The 22455-nt window shown below is 37.0% G+C and overlaps 1 protein-coding gene across 1 annotated transcript; it reads left to right on the top strand.

The window, feature by feature from the left end:
* The first annotated feature begins 1666 nt into the window (after positions 1-1666).
* On the top strand, positions 1667-18232 carry LOC106061148 (uncharacterized). Its single transcript, XM_013219222.2, has 4 exons — positions 1667-1804; positions 13015-13177; positions 14074-14217; positions 17765-18232. Exons 1-4 carry the CDS (start codon positions 1793-1795, stop codon positions 18109-18111), a joined length of 666 nt encoding a protein of 221 aa, XP_013074676.2. The 5' UTR covers positions 1667-1792; the 3' UTR covers positions 18112-18232.
* The last annotated feature ends 4223 nt before the right edge of the window (positions 18233-22455 follow it).

Here is a 22455-nt window from a genome sequence, read left to right as displayed (position 1 = left end):
CATAGGAACGGTAGAGTGTAGACGTCTACACTTGTCTGCAGCGCCATGCGGCGATGGGTCAAGAGTTCAAACCCCGCGGTATGACTGATACAGACCTAGTTTACATCTAGGTGTAGATTAGATCTACTTTTAGGAGGTGTGTCTCTAAGTCAAATATTATATAAAGGCTACTTAATCGTCCTGAAGTCTAGATCTAGATCTAAAAGTAAGTATGGATGGCATTGGAGTAGCTAGGAATTCGCCATCATTTGGGGACCCGGGGGCTTGACCTCTATGGGGGCACCTGCATTTTGCGTAATATTTAATATTAAATGTAAAAAACAAACAACAACACTCATTTGGGGGTCCCCCTCAAGTGGGGGCCCGGGGAGCTTCTCCCCCTCCTCCTCCCACACTAGCTATGCCTCTGATGGATGGACCACAACTCACCGAGCGTGCTATGAACATGTAAGATTCGCTACATAAAAGCCATTTTACAACTAGTTATTACACGAGATGACAGATCTAGTGTCTAGATCTAGTTAAATATAAAATTAATTAATAAAGAACAAAACAATGAAGAGATAAGAAGAATATAATCTCGTGTTCTTTATTTTACTGACTTCTCTTCCAACTAGACTCACTAGTTACAGAAGTCTCAGATGTATTTGTAAATCTACAGAGTCTTGATCTTCTGTAAGAAACTACCTATTTAACTTGGTACATGGGAGTACACAAACGTTCAAAAATAAATTTGGTAATAATGAAGGATACAGGAGCCAGGACTGCATACCTGTGACCACGTGATCAGAGCGATTGGAAGAGTAAGAAACAAAGAGAAGTAACTAGTACAAATAACGGGGAAGCGCTGCAAGTGTTACTTCCCCTTATGTGTATCTTTAGCATGAGGAGAATAGAATACTTTTTTGACACTGGCGTTTTTTTTTTTAAATAATTCCATTGTTATATGTTGAAGTGTTGCAATAAAATAAAAAATTATCATTTCAGACAAACTAGTCTAGTTCCTCGTGTACACCGAAGGCACGCCTCTGTTTGTATGTAACCTAAAATGTATGCAAGTGCATTAGTAAGGATCTACAAAAGGAAAAAGTACAACTTACCAAATATCTTTCAATCAGCAATTCATAGTCTTTTATGTCTTCGATAAATGGCTCTAGGGGAAAAGGAGCACTTGTATGAATGGACCTCATTCACCAATCGTATACAAACAACATTTGGTCATGTGATTCTCTTCTATACAAATTACGATCTAATTTTAATCAACAATGGTTATCATGTGGCCGTTCTTTATTGGTGAATAAGGCCCATTCGTTGTAATGTATGGAATAAGAAATGTGCCTCTGTATCTGTCTTTTTGAGTATTTCAATAGGTTTTATTTTTCTATTTGTTAATTATGGTTTAGTGTTGTATGTTTTATATCTACTATACTCCAATCAATAGTTTAGTATGTACTGATTGGTCACATTTGCCAAATAAACTTTAAAAAAAAAAACTTTTTGTGTTACACGCTTAAGACTTCAGAAATTGAACTCTGCAAAGTTTTTAAAATTGTTTCTACTTTTAAAATACAAAGTTGATCAATACTTCCATATTTTGTGCACCGGATACGTAGAAGACAAAAATTGAGTCAACTAAGTTCTGCTTACTACTCTCTACTCTCTTTATGTTACATACGTCATTCATTTGTGTGGTCTTAAGACCATAATGCAATTCTTATCGTCTAGCTTCCGACTTTGTGTTGATAGGCTCAATAAAAAGAAAAGACTCCAATAGATCTGTATCTTCTACACAATGTCTTCAGAGGTAACTTTTAGATCCAGGTTCAATAGTTTCACTAGAGCAAATACAAAAGAAGATTTTTATGCTAGATCTAGAAAGGCTTGTCTTCGAATTCTTCGAAGATTAATGAGGAGTCTATATTAATATTCACGTGGCTAAGTCGATTTAAAAACAACAGTAGTGGTCGTGTAGTACTGAAACTAAGTTGTTTATTTTTCACGTTTGTCCAGGGTGTCAGAAGGTCATGTCCGTTATATGTCGATAGTACTATATCAGTCACGTGAGATGTGAATGTACTGACTGTGATATTGCCGAATAAAGCCAAGTATTTGTTACATCGAATAGAGTTCTTTTTTTTTGTACAGGTCGTTAAGGACAGACAAAACAGTGTAAACAAAGACTTTTTGTTCCTAAGAATACTTCTACTCTAGGGTACATTATTTACAGATCTCATTTCATTTCAATCTTGATCCAGACCTAATTACAAAACGCTTTCGCCTTGTAAAATGTTACTGATTAGTGTTATACATGTTTTACATGTGTCTTCAGATTTAAAGATAATTAAACCTCCCGCAGGACGACGGGGATGGCAGCGGGCATGGTTCGAACCCAAGACTATCGAGACGACTGGACCACAGTCCAGAGCGCATAACGCACGTCAAGGCAGCCTTTCTTAACTAGAACCACCAACTATAGATCCAGTGACCTAAATCTAGACGCCAATCGTAGTTCCACGTTAAAAGATATGTATACCTCTACCTTCGTGGTCAAAAATTAGCATTTTTTCATTTCCTAAGAACTCATAGATGGATCTCTGTGGCATTTTACGTCTCGCGAGACGATCTTTTCCCTTTGCAACTTCTTGTGTGACTAAAGAGGCCAATCCTTGATACACAGCTGCGATCACAGGTTGGGCATATAAAATCACCAGGCGCCATTGCATTTTCACCCTTCTTTCTGCTTCTGTTGTGTATGACATCTGCAATCTGTGACCCTTCCTTTATGCTCTCTCTCCATGTGGATCTGTCCAGTGCCACCTCTTCCCAGTTGCCAGTGTCGATTTTGAAGAGCTTCATGTCGCGTTTGCATACATCCGTATAACGTAAAAGTGGGCGACCAGCGGCTCTCCTGCCTTCAATTAGATCGCCATACAGGATGTCCTGTGGAAGTCGACCTACTGGCATTCTACGAACGTGGCCAAGCCAGCCAAGGCGTCTGCTGCTGATAACAGAGCGGATGTCCTGGCATCCTGCTCTATGTAGCACTTCCTCATTTGTTATCTTATCTTGCCACCTTATTTTAAAGATCCGCCTTAGGCATCGGAGGTGGAAGACATTCAGCTTTTTTTCCTGCCATGAGTAGGTTGACCATGTTTCACTTCCGTACAGCAAGGTGCTCAACACACAGGTCCGGTAGACTAGGGCTTTAGTCCTGCTAGTCAGCAATATGTTGTCCCAGACTCTTTTCTGCAACCGTGACATGGTGGCCATTGCCTTGGCTATCCTGTTGTTTATGTCTTTATCCAGTAGAGTGTTGTTGGATATGATGGAGCCAAGGTAACAAAAGTGATCAACAATTTCTAGTGGTTGGCCATTAATGCTTACTTGAGGTGCAGTGTTTATGTTTTGGACAAGTATCTTAGTCTTGCTTTGACTGATGTTTAAGCCGAACTTCTGGCAAGCAGCAGATAGTTTGTCAACCATGGACTGTAGCTGAATATCAGAATCAGCCACAATAGCTGCATCATCGGCATACAGGAGTTCCCTGACGAGTAGCTTCCTAACCTTGGTTTTTGCCCGCAGCCTTGATACATTAAATAGTTTTCCAGAGGATCTTGTATGGAGAAACACACCTTCGTTTATGTCGCTGTACGCATAATGCAGTAGACAGGAGAAGAATATGCCAAACAGAGTAGGTGCGAGCACACATCCCTGCTTGACACCACTGCAAACCTCAAAAGGTGCTGATTGGGCTCCATTGAATTTGACAGTACATAGATGGATCTTCGCTATGATAAGCCGACCGTACACAAGGCACGGGTAGGTTTTGTCGATCTTAGTGTTCGCTGCTCTGTTTTGTAATATTTTTAAAATTGTCTGTTAGTTCTTTGCTCTCCACTTAGTCTCGTACCTAAAAACAATGAAATTCAGCGCTCCACACCATGAGGTGGGATCATCTCTGGCTGAGTCTTCAGTTCTTGTGGGAGTTATTGAATGTCTCTACATATGCAACGCAAAGTTTCCAATAAAAAGTATGAAGAGTCGATTGCCAGATTTTTCTGCCAGATTTGCTGACTACATATATAGCCCATTGTGGTTGAGACCCTTTCTGCTGTGGCATGGGATACTGCTCATCTGTGACATATGTAGGCTTTCACAGTCAGGTCTATTATCAGATTAAACCCTTATTTGCGATTTTCCAATTTCAAGGCAGATAACTGGTGTAATGATAGACGAAAAAATATTATGCTTGTTACCTCCCTTCTTACATCTATGCTCTTAACTCTCTCTCTCCTAATTGACGGTGTCAACGTTGATTTGACACCCATTAAACTAAATTTATTGTTGGACTTATAAACTTTTAATTTGTGTTTTGTAAAAAGAGCATGCATTCTCCTATACTTCAATACCAAATAAAACATTTTCTGATAACAAACAAAAACGTTATTGAAGTTTAATCCTAACAGGAGAGTGAAATAAAAAAAATGAATAAAACGAATAATACTATCGGAACGAGAAAAATAATTACGGAGAGAAAGAGTTAAAACAGGAATAAAAATTGACCGTTAAGAAATCAAATTATTATATTATTGTATAGCTTCAAAAGACTCTGGGGTAGGAACAAAACAGTCCTTTATCTTTACAAGAGGATTGAGACACTAGAAATTGGAAATGAAAACGAATCTTGCTTACTCACAATTGAAACAAGAAAAACATCAAAAATACTTTTAAAAAAAGAAGCTTGTATTAATTGTAGCAGTTTCAATTAGTGTGGATCAGTCAATTGATTAAATTTGTATTAGATCTAGACCAGGGGTGAGCAAATTACGGCCCGCCGAAGTGTTATAGAACTCAGGTGTGCCCACAAATTACACTTATAAAAATACAAATATATTACAAATATTAAAATAAATAAATAATAAATAAATATATCTAGCAATTATTGAAACTTTTGATTCTTATAGCTTACAATGAAGAGGCTAAAGTAACATTGTCTCTAAACGTCATTCTAAAAAGTTTAAAGTAAATGAAGATTATATTAAGTGGCAATATTTCGATAAATTCAGTCAAAGACAGAAGCCCAAGCCAGTATTTATTCAATGCTATGAAGAACTGTGTTGAAATTGTTGGTTTGGCTTGTACAAGATGGCAAGGGTCACAACTGATGGAGACCGTGCTTTGAATGAGAAAATAGGCTTTGTAATAAAATAAAAAGCAATATTCCAACCATAAACTCATTACGGGAAAGTTTACACAAATCTGCATTATCATTAAATAATTCATTCTTGTAATCGGGCCGACCTTCGGCCTAGGCAAACTATGCAGCTGTTTGAGGGGTACCATTGTTGAGAGCCCCGCACATATTGTATATTATATTTATATATATATGAGGGAATGAAAAGATTCATTAGCGTTTTGTATTCCCATTCTTGAACATCTTTTTAACAGATCTGTGTCTGTTAGTCTTTTCATTATAGGAAATAACAGTTTACCTATTTCTGATGTGATGGTCTGGTTGTGTTTTTTATATGGCTGTTTTAGTGCCTCTGATCTCTTAAAGTGACACCAAGATGTAGCGCCATCAGGACACAACCTGTGGTTATGATCTAGGTCTGAGCTCATCATATGAAAAAATGAGCCCATAACAGCCAGCTTCATTTTTTGAATGTCAGGAGCATTTTGGCGATGAGCTTTGGAATAGTAGTTTGTAATTTTTTCAATTTTTGGCTTTCTAAGCCTATAATTTAGTTCTTTTTTGTTAGACATTTTTAAATTGTTCAAAGCATTAAACATTCCTTTTGAGATGTGGTTAATGCAGTCCTCTTTTAAGATTTCTACATCATATCCTGAGTTGGTAATGGCAGATGAATGCGATTTACTATCGCCATCACACAGCATCGTGCCATAAACAAGTTTTCTGGATGCCACAGAGCGCGAAAAAATTTTGGATGCTGCTGCGGCCTCCATTGCATTTGTTGAGCCACTGAAGTTTTTTTGACACATATGCTTAGAGGCATCAAAGTTTAGTTCTGCAGAGTTTGAATCACAAACATGGCAATAATTTGATAGGACTTCCGTGTCGATGACGAGTCCAGTATTAAAATCAATAACTGTGCCAATTCCTGAATGAGATGAGTGGCCCCTTTTATGCCAAGTCCCATCGAAAGAAACTGTAATAACAGGACAGCCTGTTGAACTTATTCTATCATCTGTAGTCAGAGGTTGTGAAATGTTTCTTCCATGCACAACAGCAGATGCCCTAATCATACATTCTTCACCAGCTTCAATTATAGCAGTGTTGACTATGTTAGCTAGATTGTTATAGGTATTTCTGTGCATGCAGGGCATACTCATAAGTCCACAAAACCTATCAAATTTAGAATGCGAGATTCCAGATTCTTTTAATGCAGCGACAGCGCGGACATTAATATCCAGATGAACATTATTACTTTTTTTTGAGGTCCAGTCGGACCACAAATATGTTTCACAATTTAGGCATTTGATTTTAATCAAATGAGCCATGCCTTTTGATTATGTGATGCACATGGTTAATCTTTTGTCGAAGCAATGTGGACAGCACAACAAGGAGACCATTGTGGTCAATTCCAATGAATTCATTATGACGTATTTGAAATCTTCAGGCAGCCTCTTATTGGTGTTATCAGCGTTAGTAACTGCAGTTAGGGATATTTTTCGCTCAGCTGCACTTGCAGGCTGTGTTGTTGCTGCTTCAGATCCAGTTGTATCCAAAACAGAGCTGCAAACAAATAAAAAAAAAAATAGAGGTTCTTTAAAAAAAAATTCAATAGTATGAAAGTACACGTCACATCTATCTATGTACAACATGAAGATTATTTTAAATTTTATAAGGCATTTTAGGAATCATATATTGTATTAATCATCAAAAGTAAAAAATGTAAAGAGACATGTTACATGTAGATCTATAATTCTATATAGATCTATGTAGTACATCTAGATCTAGATCTTAAAAAAATAAGACCAAGTTGTAGGACAACTACATGATAATCACTTTCTCAATCCACTATGATCCTATCACTTTCTCAATCCACTATGATCCTATCACTTTCTCAATCCACTATGATCTTATCACTTTCTCAATCCACTATGATCCTATCACTTTCTCAATCCACTATGATCTTATCACTTTCTCAATCCACTATGATCCTATCACTTTCTCAATCCACTATGATCCTATCACTTTCTCAATCCACTATGATCCTATCACTTTCTCAATCCACTATGATCCTATCACTTTCTCAATCCACTATGATCTTATCACTTTCTCAATCCACTATGATCTTATCACTTTCTCAATCCACTATGATCTTATCACTTTCTCAATCCACTATGATCCTATCACTTTCTCAATCCACTATGATCCTATCACTTTCTCAATCCACTATGATCCTATCACTTTCTCAATCCACTATGATCCTATCACTTTCTCAATCCACTATGATCCTATCACTTTCTCAATCCACTATGATCCTATCACTTTCTCAATTCACTATGATCTTATCACTTTCTCAATCCACTATGATCCTATCACTTTCTCAATCCACTATGATCCTATCACTTTCTCAATCCACTATGATCCTATCACTTTCTCAATCCACTATGATCCTATCACTTTCTCAATCCACTATGATCCTATCACTTTCTCAATCCACTATGATCCTATCACTTACTCAATCCACTATGATCCTATCACTTTCTCAATCCACTATGATCCTATCACTTTCTCAATCCACTATGATCCTATCACTTTCTCAATCCACTATGATCTTATCACTTTCTCAATCCACTATGATCCTATCACTTTCTCAATCCACTATGATCTTATCACTTTCTCAATCCACTATGATCCTATCACTTTCTCAATCCACTATGATCCTATCACTTTCTCAATCCACTATGATCTTATCACTTTCTCAATCCACTATGATCCTATCACTTTCTCAATCCACTATGATCCTATCACTTTCTCAATCCACTATGATCCTATCACTTTCTCAATCCACTATGATCCTATCACTTACTCAATCCACTATGATCCTATCACTTTCTCAATCCACTATGATCCTATCACTTTCTCAATCCACTATGATCCTATCACTTTCTCAATCCACTATGATCTTATCACTTTCTCAATCCACTATGATCCTATCACTTTCTCAATCCACTATGATCTTATCACTTTCTCAATCCACTATGATCCTATCACTTTCTCAATCCACTATGATCCTATCACTTTCTCAATCCACTATGATCTTATCACTTTCTCAATCAACTATGATCCTATCACTTTCTCAATCCACTATGATCCTATCACTTTCTCAATCCACTATGATCCTATCACTTACTCAATCCACTATGATCCTATCACTTTCTCAATCCACTATGATCCTATCACTTTCTCAATCCACTATGATCCTATCACTTTCTCAATCCACTATGATCTTATCACTTTCTCAATCCACTATGATCCTATCACTTTCTCAATCCACTATGATCTTATCACTTTCTCAATCCACTATGATCCTATCACTTTCTCAATCCACTATGATCTTATCAATTTCTCAATCCACTATGATCCTATCACTTTCTCAATCCCCTATGATCCTATCACTTTCTCAATCCACTATGATCTTATCACTTTCTCAATCCACTATGATCCTATCACTTTCTCAATCCACTATGATCTTATCACTTTCTCAATCCACTATGATCCTATCACTTTCTCAATCCACTTTGATCCTATCACTTTCTCAATCCACTATGATCCTATCACTTTCTCAATCCACTATGATCCTATCACTTTCTCAATCCACTATGATCATATCACTTTCTCAATCCACTATGATCCTATCACTTTCTCAATCCACTATGATCTTATCACTTTCTCAATCCACTATGATCCTATCACTTTCTCAATCCACTATGATCTTATCACTTTCTCAATCCACTATGATCCTATCACTTTCTCAATCCACTATGATCCTATCACTTTCTCAATCCACTATGATCCTATAACTTTCTCAATCCACTATGATCATATCACTTTCTCAATCCACTATGATCCTATCACTTTCTCAATCCACTATGATCTTATCACTTTCTCAATCCACTATGATCCTATCACTTTCTCAATCCACTATGATCCTATCACTTTCTCAATCCACTATGATCCTATCACTTTCTCAATCCACTATGATCCTATCACTTTCTTAATCCACTATGATCCTATCACTTTCTCAATCCACTATGATCCTATCACTTTCTCAATCCACTATGATCCTATCACTTTCTCAATCCACTATGATCCTATCACTTTCTCAATCCACTATGATCCTATAACTTTCTCAATCCACTATGATCATATCACTTTCTCAATCCACTATGATCCTATCACTTTCTCAATCCACTATGATCTTATCACTTTCTCAATCCACTATGATCCTATCACTTTCTCAATCCACTATGATCCTATCACTTTCTCAATCCACTATGATCCTATCACTTTCTCAATCCACTATGATCCTATCACTTTCTCAATCAACTATGATCCTATCACTTTCTCAATCCACTATGATCCTATCACTTTCTCAATCCACTATGATCCTATCACTTTCTCAATCCACTATGATCCTATCACTTTCTCAATCCACTATGATCCTATAACTTTCTCAATCCACTATGATCCTATCACTTTCTCAATCCACTATGATCCTATCACTTTCTCAATCCACTATGATCCTATCACTTTCTCAATCCACTATGATCATATCACTTTCTCAATCCACTATGATCATATCACTTTCTCAATCCACTATGATCATATCACTTTCTCAATCCACTATGATCATATCACTTTCTCAATCCACTATGATCCTATCACTTTCTCAATCCACTATGATCCTATCACTTTCTCAATCCACTATGATCCTATCACTTTCTCAATCCACTATGATCCTATCACTTTCTCAATCCACTATGATCCTATCACTTTCTCAATCCACTATGATCTTATCACTTTCTCAATCCACTATGATCCTATCACTTTCTCAATCAACTATGATCCTATCACTTTCTCAATCCACTATGATCCTATCACTTTCTCAATCCACTATGATCCTATCACTTGTCTGAGCCAGTTGGGGAAAAAAAAAGGGGGGGGGGAGAAGTTTGTATCTAGGTGATCGCTTTTTAAATGCATTTATTTAAAAAAAAAGGTGAGTGAAGTGACCTGAATTCGAACTCGAGAGATAAAGCCTCCTCAGCCTCCTCAAGCCAATACAATAACCACTCTGCCAGCGAATCGCTTATGAAAATATATTATTGTATTGTTATCTATAGTCAGTTTCAAACTTTAAAGCGGCGACCTACAAAGGAGGCTAATTCAGCTTACACCACCGCGTCAGTCAAGTACAATAATGGCCTTTATTTTAGATCTTTTAATTGATTTTTGTTTTGTCAGGTTAAAGAAATAATTGTGCAAAATTTCAGCGTCGGTGTTGGAGCAATATCGTTTACAAACTTTTTACCAGACAGACAGAGTGAGTTGATGCAAGCTTTTTAAATAGCATCCGCGATATCCTTATGATCAAAGAATATATATATATATATATATATATATATATATATATATATATATATATATATATATATATATACATGGGCGTAGCCAGGATTTTTTTTCGGGGGGGGGTTTTGGGGGGGGGGTGAATTTTTTTCTCCCCCCCCCCCGCGAAAAAAAAATTATATGTATTTATGTGTGTGTGTGTGTGTACATAATCTTTATTACATTCTGACCCTTCATTCTTTCGGAAGACGTTTATTGTGCCCTAGAATAGGTTCTTCCATGAGTTAGTGAAAAAATTGTAGATTCCCCGACATTAGTAGCAAAGGGGTCTGGGGGAGCGCTAGGAGCTCCCCCAGCGCGGGGCGAAGCCCCGCCGCCAAGCACTATTTCTGATATTGAAAACCAACAAAATGTATTCTGAGGTATCTACAGTGCATTTTCCTGCTATTAAAAAGTTCTATTTAAAAAACCTAATGTGCTATTCTTACTGACTTAGACCCTCCCTCGTCGTTCGGTGCATTTGCCATCAAGCTGTTTCCATAAAATTGTGGTCTCCCCGCCATTACTAGCAAGGGGTCTGGGGGATCGCCAGGAGCTCCCCAGCGCTGGGCGAAACCCCGCCGCCAAGCACTATTTCTGATATTGAAAACCAACAAAATGCATATTCTGAGGTATCTACAGTGCATTTTCCTGCTATTAAAAAGTTTTATTTCAAAAACCTAATGTGCTATTCTTACTGAATTAGACCCTGCTACGCCGTTCGGAGCATTTGACGTCAAGCAGTTTCCATAAAAATCTGTCTCTGGTAATGTCTGAAGCCTCTTCCCACCTACCATGAGGACCTCCATGAATGAATGGCGTCAAGTTGTACTAGGATATCATTGCAACTCTTCTTATGCGTAATTCATTTTGTCGGAGAACATGTCCCGCAAACTTCATGCGTCGTTCTCTCACAATCTTACAATCTTACTCCCAGTTCGGCATAGGATTTCCTTGATTTAGATCCGATCTCTATAACTGACTCCTGAAATCTGTCTTAGCCATCTTTGTTGAGCTTTATTTAGCGTTTTTCGATTTCGGTAGATGACTATTCACTGCAGTTTATTAATGGAGCCCTGCCACTGGTAAAAATGTGTAACCTCTCTTGAATACGCTCTTGGAATTAAGTGACTGTAGTTTGCATTTAGATTTTATATCGAAAAGAGAAGTTTTATCGTCAAAATCTTCTGTTGGGGGTTTTCCACCTCAAAATGCTCTGTAGGGGGATCTTAGACTCAAAACCATCTGGAGGGGTTTTAAACTTTAAAAAAAAAAAGCCATCTGTAGAAGAAACTCAAAACCCCCGATTGGCTTGTCTACGCTCAAATAATTTTAGTGTGTAATTTGCTTTTTTTTATATTGAAGATGTATTTTTAGCACCAAACCCCTCTGAATGGGGGTTTAAACTCAAAACCCCTTTCGGCAACGCTCATAGCATTCTGAGTGCGTAATTTGCTTTTTTTCATACACTGAAGATGACGGGGGGTTTAAACTCAAAACCCCTTTGACTACGCTCATAGATTTTAGAGTGAGTAATTTTCTTTTATTTATATTGAAGAGGTACTTTTTAGCTTCAAACTCCACTGGAGGGGAGTTTAAACTCAAAACCCCATAGACTACACTCATAACATTTTTAGTGTATAATTTGCTTTTTTTTATTATTAAAAAGAGGTATTTTTTATAAGTGGGGTTTAAACTCAAAACTGAGTCAAAACCCATTTAGCTACGCTCATAACATTTTGAGTGCGTAATTAGCTTTTTTTTTTATATTAAAGAGGGGGGTTATCGTAAATTTTAGACGGGGTTTTAAAATCAAAATCTTCCTTAACTGTGCTCTTGGAATTAGGGGATTTTCGTTTGCATTTTTTTTTGTTTTGTTTTATAGAAGAGGGGGAGTTAACTGCAAAAACCCCAGGTAGGGGGTTTAAAACTCAAAACCCCTGGTAGGGGGTTTTAAACTCAAAACCCCTAGTAGGGGGTTTTAAACTCGAACCGCTCTGGTAGGGGTTTTAAACTCGAACCCCCCTGGTAGGGGTTTTTAAACTCGAACCCCCCTGGTAGGGGTTTTTAAACTCGAACCCCCCTGGTAGGGGGTTTTAAACTCAAAACCCTTTTGGTTGTGCTAGGGCAAGTGATGGTTTAGTATTAAAATTTCACCTAAAATAAACAAAATCAAAGCAAAAAATCTATCACTAAATTCCGACTCCCCCCCCCCCCAGGGGGGGATTTCATTTCGGGGGGGGGTTTGAACCCCAAGAACCCCCCCCTGGCTACGCCCATGTATATATATATATATATATATATATATATATATATATATATATATATATGTATATTCTCATTTATTTATTTTATTATTATTTGATTCACAGGCGAAACGGCGTTCGGGTTATCGCCCCAAATATGGGACTAAATGTGTGAAGGATATGGCTTTAGACAAATCGATGCTGGACAAAGGGAAACTGATCACCGAAGTCCGAAAATCCAGCGACCTTAACCAGGCAGTGAGAGACCGCTTATGTCTGTGGCCAACAGGTAGAACGTGAGACTATGACCTGAGAACCTAAACAAGAAAAAAAAGACAATACCTCCTTTATGTGACTTATAGAGCGATTGTTTTTCTCTTCCTAACTGATGAATGTTAGATAAAAAAAAAACAATGAACATTTTTTTACCCCACCCACCTGTTATGGCGTGTGTGTTTGTGTGTTTCTATGGCGACGGTGGGAAGAAGTTAGCGATTGGTTGTGAATGATGCAAGATAGATGGCATAGCCGTCATTATTATTAGTTAGGACAGCCGTCTACAGAACGTGAGACTGAAAGGCCGTGTTATTGTAGTGAGTCACATTTTTTAACAAAAATATTTCTAAAGACTAGTACATTTATTTTATCTTATATCAATTTGATTATGTCTATATTATGATATATTTAGTATTGACCACTGTCTAGCTGCCTAGAAGTCTAAATACTGGATAGTTTTGTTTTAATTTTGAAATCCTTTTATTAAATACATTTAGTGTAAAGAGTGGTATAGACCTGCGGCAGCCAATCTTTTATTACCACTTTAACTGTTTCTCTCCATAAATATTTTCCCACGTTTTGACGAACATTACTATTTCATTACCCTGTTAGATGAAGCTTCAATAACTTTTGCGTTTGTAATCAGAAAATGTTTTATTGGTCTAGAAGTCAAGGGTAATGCTTGCTCTTTTTATATAAAACAAAATAAAGTTTATAAAATTAAACATCAATTAATTGAATGAGGTCAAATCAACGATGGTATCGTCAATTAGGAGAGAAAGAGTTAAAACTACTGAGCTCAGGATGTGCTAGGTTGGACAACGTGTACTCTACTCGTCCTCCCCCCATCCCTTCCTAGATGTTTCTACTTCTAAGCGATTGTTACGTTTGGTCCCCCCCCCCCCACAGGCGACGAGATAGTCACGCTCCTGATGTTGCTTCAGAGTGAGCAGATCACGAAGTCCTACCGCCAGTCTGCTGTCCAGCCCAAACCACCGTCCTCTCCACCCAACATCGTCTTTAATGAGGACGTCGTCTTCAGTAGAAAGTCCAGTAAGTATTTGGTTCTAACTTGGCATATCACTTTTAGTAGTAGTAATGAACCATTAAAAAAGCTAATAAAAGTATGAAGCTGTGATAACTGGATGCAGGTCATTAATACGAGAGTCTTTTCTCTTGATTACTATTCCGATTTTACATCTGGTTGAAGCAGTTTTAGGCATGGTTTGAACTTCCTGGAGAAGATTCCTCGTATAATTGAAACTTAATTCTTGGCTAACCCGTTTTTTTTTAACTCTTAATAATGCGCTAATTGCTCTATTTAACAGCTACCACTGTAGCTGGGAATTCAAATGAATCTTTTGAGCTAGTTTGACTACATCTAGTTTTTATCAATATACTGTACATGTTACTTTTATTGTTTTAAAGTTGTTAGTAATGAAATGTTTATTATTAGATCTATATTTTTAGTTATATGGCCCTATACCAAAATAATTATTTGTATAAAAAATAATGAAGTTTCCCAATGAAGACACAATGACCATATACAGCTAAGGTAATAAAAAGATATGTCTATCTGCTAGGGCTAGGTTTTGCTAGTAGCACGCAGGGCAGGCTACCCTTAGTTTCATTCCTAGTACCTATATTCCTTTCCGATGCTGTATGCACTAAAAAATAACAAGACTAAACTACTATTTAAATAACATCGAAAGAAAAATAAGCTTTTGCTATTTATTTGTTCAACTTATTTTTCTTTTGAATTCCAATCTTTTTTTTTTCTGGACTTTAAGATTTCCATTGACTCAGACTTGCTGCTGACTTCTGGACTTTAAGATTCCATGACTCTGACTTGCTGCTGACTTCTTGACTTTAAGATTTCCATTGACTCAGACTTGCTGCTGACTTCTGGACTTTAAGATTTCCATTGACTCAGACTTGCTTCTGACCTCTTGACTTAAAGATTTCCATGACTCTGACTTGCTGCTGACCTCTTGACTTTAAGATTTCCATGACTCTGACTTGCTGCTGACCTCTTGACTGGAGAAAAACAATGTGCAAGGTGTGAACGTGTAAAATGTCAACCATTTTTACAACCACAGAAACTAAAACTTCAGACAAGGTTCAATATCAATTAGAGGCAGCCTGGTCTGTCTCTAGCTTCATAGTTTTCAGAGCTAACCGCATCGGGTGTCACCTACCTTAGTGACGCCACTGTGTGAAATACGAAAACCTTTAGCCACATTTTTCACTTTAAAAAAATGACCAGAATTTACTTCTTTGGTTGACATAGTCCTGCTAATAATATATAATTGCTTTCTCATTATTGAACACTTTTGAGTTGTCTACAACTCAAGATGTCCTACCCAAAAATACTTAGGTACAGCCATCAACAAGTTAAAATGGAGTGAACACTGTCAAAATACTTTACACCAAAATTCATCAACTACTCGTTTATCCTAGAAAGCTAAGAAAATTTCAAATTGACGAAACAATAATTAAACTTTACAACACAGCAGCCATCAGCAGTCTGCTGGTATGGTAATAATAAAGACATCGACTACTAAACAGACTAATTAAATAAAAAATAATTGTAAATCACTCAAACACAGCTTTTTCTTGAAAGAAACCTTTCCAAATCACACAAACTCTGCTCCCAATAAACCATAATTACATCATGGGTAGTTGCCTGGTCTTGCGGTCTCGGTGGTACCGGGTTCATACCCTGCCCGCTGCCATTCCCGTCGTCCTGCGGGAGGTTTGGACTAGAAAGTAGATTATTTTTAACTCTGAAGGAACTTCCGAAACATGTCAAACATTTGAAAGAACAAAAACTATCTATGTGGACGAAGATCTCCTTTACTTGACTTTCAGTCATTCAGTTACTAGGTCTCTTGACTTTCAGTCATTCAGTTACTAGGTCACTTGACTTTCAGTCATTCAGTTACTAGGTCACTTGACTTTCAGTCATTCAGTTACTTGGTCACTTGACTTTCAGCCATTCAGTTACTTGGTCACTTGACTTTCAGCCATTCAGTTACTTGGTCACTTGACTTTCAGCCATTCAGTTACTAGGTCACTTGACTTTCAGTCATTCAGTTACTAGGTCACTTGACTTTCAGTCATTCAGTTACTAGGTCACTTGACTTTCAGTCATTCAGTTACTAGGTCACTTGACCTTCAGTCATTCAGTTACTAGGTCACTTGACTTTCAGCCATTCATTTACTTGGTCACTTGACTTTCAGCCATTCAGTTACTTGGTCACTTGACTTTCAGCCATTCAGTTACTTGGTCACTTGACTTTCAGCCATTCAGTTACTTGGTCACTTGACTTTCAGCCATTCAGTTACTTGGTCACTTGACTTTCAGTCATTCTGTTACTAGGTCACTTGACTTTCAGTCATTCAGTTACTAGGTCACTTGACTTTCAGTCATTCAGTTACTTGGGCACTTGACTTTCAGTCATTCAGTTACTTGGTCACTTGACTTTCAGCCATTCAGTTACTTGGTCACTTGACCTTCAGCCATTTAGTTACTAGGTCAATTGTCGTCAATGAAAAGTGCATAGCAACCTAATTCATAAAGCGCTGGTTGTGTGTGTGTGTGTGTAAGTGTGTGTGTGTGTGTTTGTAAGTGTGCGAATGTTGTTCGTGTTTGCATTGCTTCAGTAATTGCTAGAGTAGTTATGCTGAGGAGGACAATTGTAGTCAAACTGAATTTCTATTTATTTGGACCTTTAAAATGATCTTGTTTAATAAGTTGTTGATAGCGTAGATTGGTATTATGTTATAACTTCTTGTTTTGTTTGTAATGTGATACAAACACGGAAATTCACGCTCTACATAAAGGCTTTTTTAAAGGTCTATTCATAAACTAGTCGACCCGCGGCGTAGTATACGTCGCTATTTTCCGGAAGTATTCATGTAGGTAGCGTATTGTCGAGCAGAGTGCATGACTGTGCTTTCGTGAGTAAGAACAACGGACATTGCGTCGCCATAGTTATCCCAATGTTCACAAACAAAGCTTACAGCCATCTTGCGAAGTTCGAGAGCAACAGTTTCGTCGATGACATTTTCCCAGAAATATGCGACTGATAGAAATAAACAGTTACCTGAATTTCCACTACATTGAAAGACCTGTTGACTCCACGAAATATATGTGAAACCGTGGCCATGGTTAGGAAACGAAGGGCAATACGAAGGGGCAAAATCAAAACAAAGCTACAGAAAAAACATGCAGCTATTTTAATGACACCAGATATTGACGTGTGTAAGAAATACACACATAATTGTAGTCAAATATTATTATTATAAAGAGAAAGAATTATTTGTTTTAGCCGTGCTCTGTGTCGCCGCGAAATTTACGACTTGCAGAAATAAAAGAGTGATCTTTCCATGACTTGTTCGTGGTGTCCCGCATGGTTGGGCCACGAAGAGAATATATATATATAGATTGAGTAGCTGTTAGTTGCTGAATATTGCGCTAAAGTTTCTTCCTTGAGTTGCTGTATGGCGAGAGGAATACACCATGAAGACACTTTGACACCTTGCCTTGGCTCATTAATTTACACCTGTATTAACGACAGGTTTTATTTTGCCACAGGTGTCTCATACAATGACAGTTCTCTGAGCGATTGGAAAACTCTACGAGCTTCCCAAAGTCATTCCAGAGGCAGAAAAACTCCTCGTGGATTAGATCACACTGTCAGAGTGCATTCCCCGATAGATCAGATAAGTAAGAGGTCTAGCAACGCCAGTATAAGCCTGCCTAGAGTTAATGTTTCAGGCAAATCGCTGTCCGGAGTCGTTCCTGCGATCAAATCGCAGGTCGGAAACAAGGATCCTACCCTAAGCCCTCTGAATACCAAGCAGAAGAAAGAATTGTATATCTCTCGACCGACTTTGAAAACCATTCAGGAAACAGATTTGTCCATGGATGGTCACAACTAAAGAGTATGTGTTGAAAGATTTGATGTAGACCTGAAATGCTTCAGATGACCTTTTGCTAACTTTTTAAATATATTTTTTTGTCGCTTTTAATGTTGTAAGTAAAGAGAAATAATTTAAACAATGTGAAATTCTTTGTTTTTAAGATTCACTTGTTTATGACTTAAAGGACAATGGGACAGAAACTTGGATGATGATGACTCCGTGTACGAGTACAACGTCACATGAACTATCGGGAAATCTATTTTGTAGACCTGATGGTCTCTCGTTGGTCCTTATCAGTCGAAGAAGGACTCTGGATAATCTTATAGATAATGAGCTGGGCATTAGCTATGGTAGGAACAATGTCGTCCTCACGGCATTTGGTCCTTCTTTGCGCAGCCGATTTGTCCAAAGTCCAAAGGATCAGTAAATATTTACTACGGTTTGGGATCAGTTGCGTAGCAGGTTCTGCCAGGATGTAGCGCTGTGTGCTGTAAGCTACGTAAATGTCACCGACCTTGGTGACGCCACTGACTGACCTGATGTTCATGGTTAGAAAAAATACGAAAACAATAAGTCAATTCGGTTCTGCCAGGATGTAGCGCTGTGAACTGTAAGCTACGTAAATGTCACCAGCTCCTGATTTGTCTTCAGGGTTAACTCCCGAAGACTTTCAAATATTGGAGTATATCCACATTACAGTATATACACATTACAGTATATACACATTACAGTATATCCACATTACAGTATATCCACATTACAGTATATCCACACTACAGTATATCCACATTACAGTATATACACATTACAGTATATACACATAACAGTATATACACATTGCAGTATATACACATTGCAGTATATACACATTACAGTATATACACACTACAGTATATACACATTACAGTATATACACATTACAGTATATACACATTACAGTATATCCACATTACAGTATATCCACATTACAGTATATACACACTACAGTATATACACATTACAGTATATACACATAGCAGTATATACACATTGCAGTATATACACATTACAGTATATACACATTACAGTATATACACATTACAGTATATACACATTACAGTATATACACATTACAGTATATACACACTACAGTATATACACATTACAGTATATACACATAGCAGTATATACACATTGCAGTATATACACATTACAGTATATACACATTACAGTATATACACATTACAGTATATACACATTACAGTATATACACATTACATTATATACACATTACAGTATATCCACATTACAGTATATCCACATTACAGTATATCCACATTACAGTATATCCACATTACAGTAGGCCCTATATCCACATTACAGTATATTCACATTACAGTATATCCACATTACAGTATATACACATTACAGTATATACACGTTACAGTATATACACATTACAGTATATACACATTGCAGCAGATTATTTCCTTCTCTTACGTGTATCCGTATTCTAGTCCATAATGTTTTATACTTCATAGAATCATTCTTTCAATCTGGACAAGTTCTGTGGTGTCTTCCTGTTCTAGAAATATCTAGACATGGTCTAATTACAATAAAACATCTACTATCAGTGATTACTATGCCAGGTGGGCTGTCAAAGAGAACATCTATAAACAACAAATCTCTGACACTAACTCTTGTGACATCATTATTTCGTCTCGTTTCTTCGGCTTTTAAAACCACAAAAAGACGAGTTGACAATAAACAAAGGGGATCCGCTATAAATTAGACTATAAATTCTCATACTGGAGATTTAGCATTCATTACTGTCTGTCTGTCTGTCTGTCTAGTAAATAGCTTATTCGCGCTATTTCTCCGACACCCTATCTTGAATCAAGCTAACATTGTGTACAATTATTAATTTTACCTGACAATACAAGAATTTAAAAAAATTAACTAATTAGTTATTTAACTATTGGTAATTATTTGTTTGGTATCTCGAACTAGTGAAAGAAATCGTACTTGGCTGAAGTGATGTATAAGCTGAATTAATCCCCTTTATAGTCACCGCTTTAAAGTAAATTTGAAACAAGCAATACCTAGCTATACAATATTCTACAGTTATAAGCACCTCTGAGCAGAGTGGTTATTCTGATGGTTTAAGGAGGCGTGAGTCGTGAGTTCGAATTCAGGTTGTCCCTTCCCAAAAAGCTTTGTTTGTTTTTCTTAAAGTATTTTTTGTTTTGTTTTGTTTTTATTGTTATATCCTGCCGTGCTGCAGGAGTTGTGGGTTAGGAGGTAATGAAGAATCAGCCGAAACTTTAAAAAAAAAAACACACTTTTTTTAAACTGCGTCATTTTATTTTGTCCCGACGAAACGCTTGTTTAGAAATATTTAGTCTGTTCACAACGTTTGACATTGTTCTCTTTTGAAAGATCAGATGAAAAACAAGATAGGAATTTAGTTCTGAAACAAAAACTTGCAAGTTTAAACAAACTGTATGGAGTCGCATCACGTGCCAGACTACGACGGCCCTAACTACATTAGATTCTTTCTGCCATGATGAAAATATTGACACACAATTTTAGCAGTTCTTTTAAGTCCAGTTCTTACATCCGGTACATGATGTTCTTATTGACTTGACACTTCCTAGACGTTGACATGTGTGCGGTGTAGTCTGACGGTCTCAATGTCAATCTTCACGTGGTGGAGGGGGAGGGGGAGGAGATTTTCTACATGTTCGTGAAAATAATTAAAATATAAAATAAAATGTCCATCGATTAGTTTTTTTGTTGTTTTTTTTTTGCTCTTTTTATCACAAGTAAGAGAAAGACGAAGTTTGGTGGTAGCTGTGGAATAGCATGGTTTATCTCTGTTAAGTAGCTGTGGAATAGCATGGTTTATCTTATGGTTTATCTTTGTTAAGTAGCTGTGGAATAGCATGGTTTATCTTATGGTTTATCTTTGTTAAGTAGCTGTGAATAGCATGGTTTATCTCAGTGTTAAGTAGCTGTGGAATAGCATGGTTTATCTCTGTTAAGTAGCTGTGGAATAGCATGGTTTATCTCTGTTAAGTAGCTGTGGAATAGCATGGTTTATCTTGTGGTTTATCTTTGTTAAGTAGCTGTGGAATAGCATGGTTTATCTTATGGTTTATCTTTGTTAAGTAGCTGTGGAATAGCATGGTTTATCTTATGGTTTATCTTTGTTAAGTAGCTGTGGAATAGCATGGTTTATCTCAGTGTTAAGTAGCTGTGGAATAGCATGGTTTATCTCTGTTAAGTAGCTGTGGAATAGCATGGTTTATCTCTGTTAAGTAGCTGTGGAATAGCATGGTTTATCTCTGTTAAGTAGCTGTGGAATAGCATGGTTTATCTCTGTTAAGTAGCTGTGGAATAGCATGGTTTATCTCTGTTAAGTAGCTGTGGAATAGCATGGTTTATCTCTGTTAAGTAGCTGTGGAATAGCACGGTTTATCTCTGTTAAGTAGCTGTGGAATATCATGGTTTATCTCTGTTAAGTAGCTGTGGAATATCATGGTTTATCTCTGTTAAGTAGCTGTGGAATAGCATGGTTTATCTCTGTTAGGTAGCTGTGGAATAGATGTAGTTGTCAAATAGATGTGGAGTAGTTGTCAAATAGATGTAGAGTAGTTGTCAAATAGATGTTGAGTAGTTGTCAAATAGATGTGGAGTAGTTGTCAAATAGATGTGGAGTAGTTGTCAAATAGATGTGAAGTAGTTGTCAAATAGATGTAGTTGTCAAATAGATGTAGTTGTCAAATAGATGTGGAGTAGTTGTCAAATAGATGTAGAGTAGTTGTCAAATAGATGTAGTTGTCAAATAGATGTGGAGTAGTTGTCAAATAGATGTGGAGTAGTTGTCAAATAGATGTGGAGTAGTTGTCAAATAGATGTAGTTGTCAAATAGATGTGGAGTAGTTGTCAAATAGATGTGGAGTAGTTGTCAAATAGATGTAGAGTAGTTGTCAAATAGATGTGGAGTAGTTGTCAAATAGATGTAGTTGTCAAATAGATGTGGAGTAGTTGTCAAATAGATGTAGTTGTCAAATAGATGTGGAGTAGTTGTCAAATAGATGTAGTTGTCAAATAGATGTGGAGTAGTTGTCAAATAGATGTGGAGTAGTTGTCAAATAGATGTGGAGTAGTTGTCAAATAGATGTGAAGTAGTTGTCAAAATGATGTAGTTGTCAAATAGATGTAGTTGTCAAATAGATGTGGAGTAGTTGTCAAATAGATGTAGAGTAGTTGTCAAATAGATGTTGAGTAGTTGTCAAATAGATGTGGAGTAGTTGTCAAAAAGATGTGGAGTAGTTGTCAAATAGATGTGGAGTAGTTGTCAAATAGATGTGGAGTAGT

The sequence above is a fragment of the Biomphalaria glabrata genome, chromosome 2 (assembly GCF_947242115.1).
Source record: "Biomphalaria glabrata chromosome 2, xgBioGlab47.1, whole genome shotgun sequence".
Lineage (NCBI taxonomy): Eukaryota > Metazoa > Mollusca > Gastropoda > Planorbidae > Biomphalaria > Biomphalaria glabrata.
Note: the sequence above shows the minus strand (reverse complement) of the source record. Positions and strands in the feature narration are given on the sequence as shown.

Bases quoted from the DNA above. Each gene is read 5' to 3' on its own strand.
- LOC106061148 (XM_013219222.2), top strand. The intron at 13,178-14,073 runs GTAGAACGTGAG...CCCCCCCCACAG, and splicing joins CTTATGTCTGTGGCCAACAG to GCGACGAGATAGTCACGCTC. The intron at 14,218-17,764 runs GTAAGTATTTGG...ATTTTGCCACAG, and splicing joins CGTCTTCAGTAGAAAGTCCA to GTGTCTCATACAATGACAGT.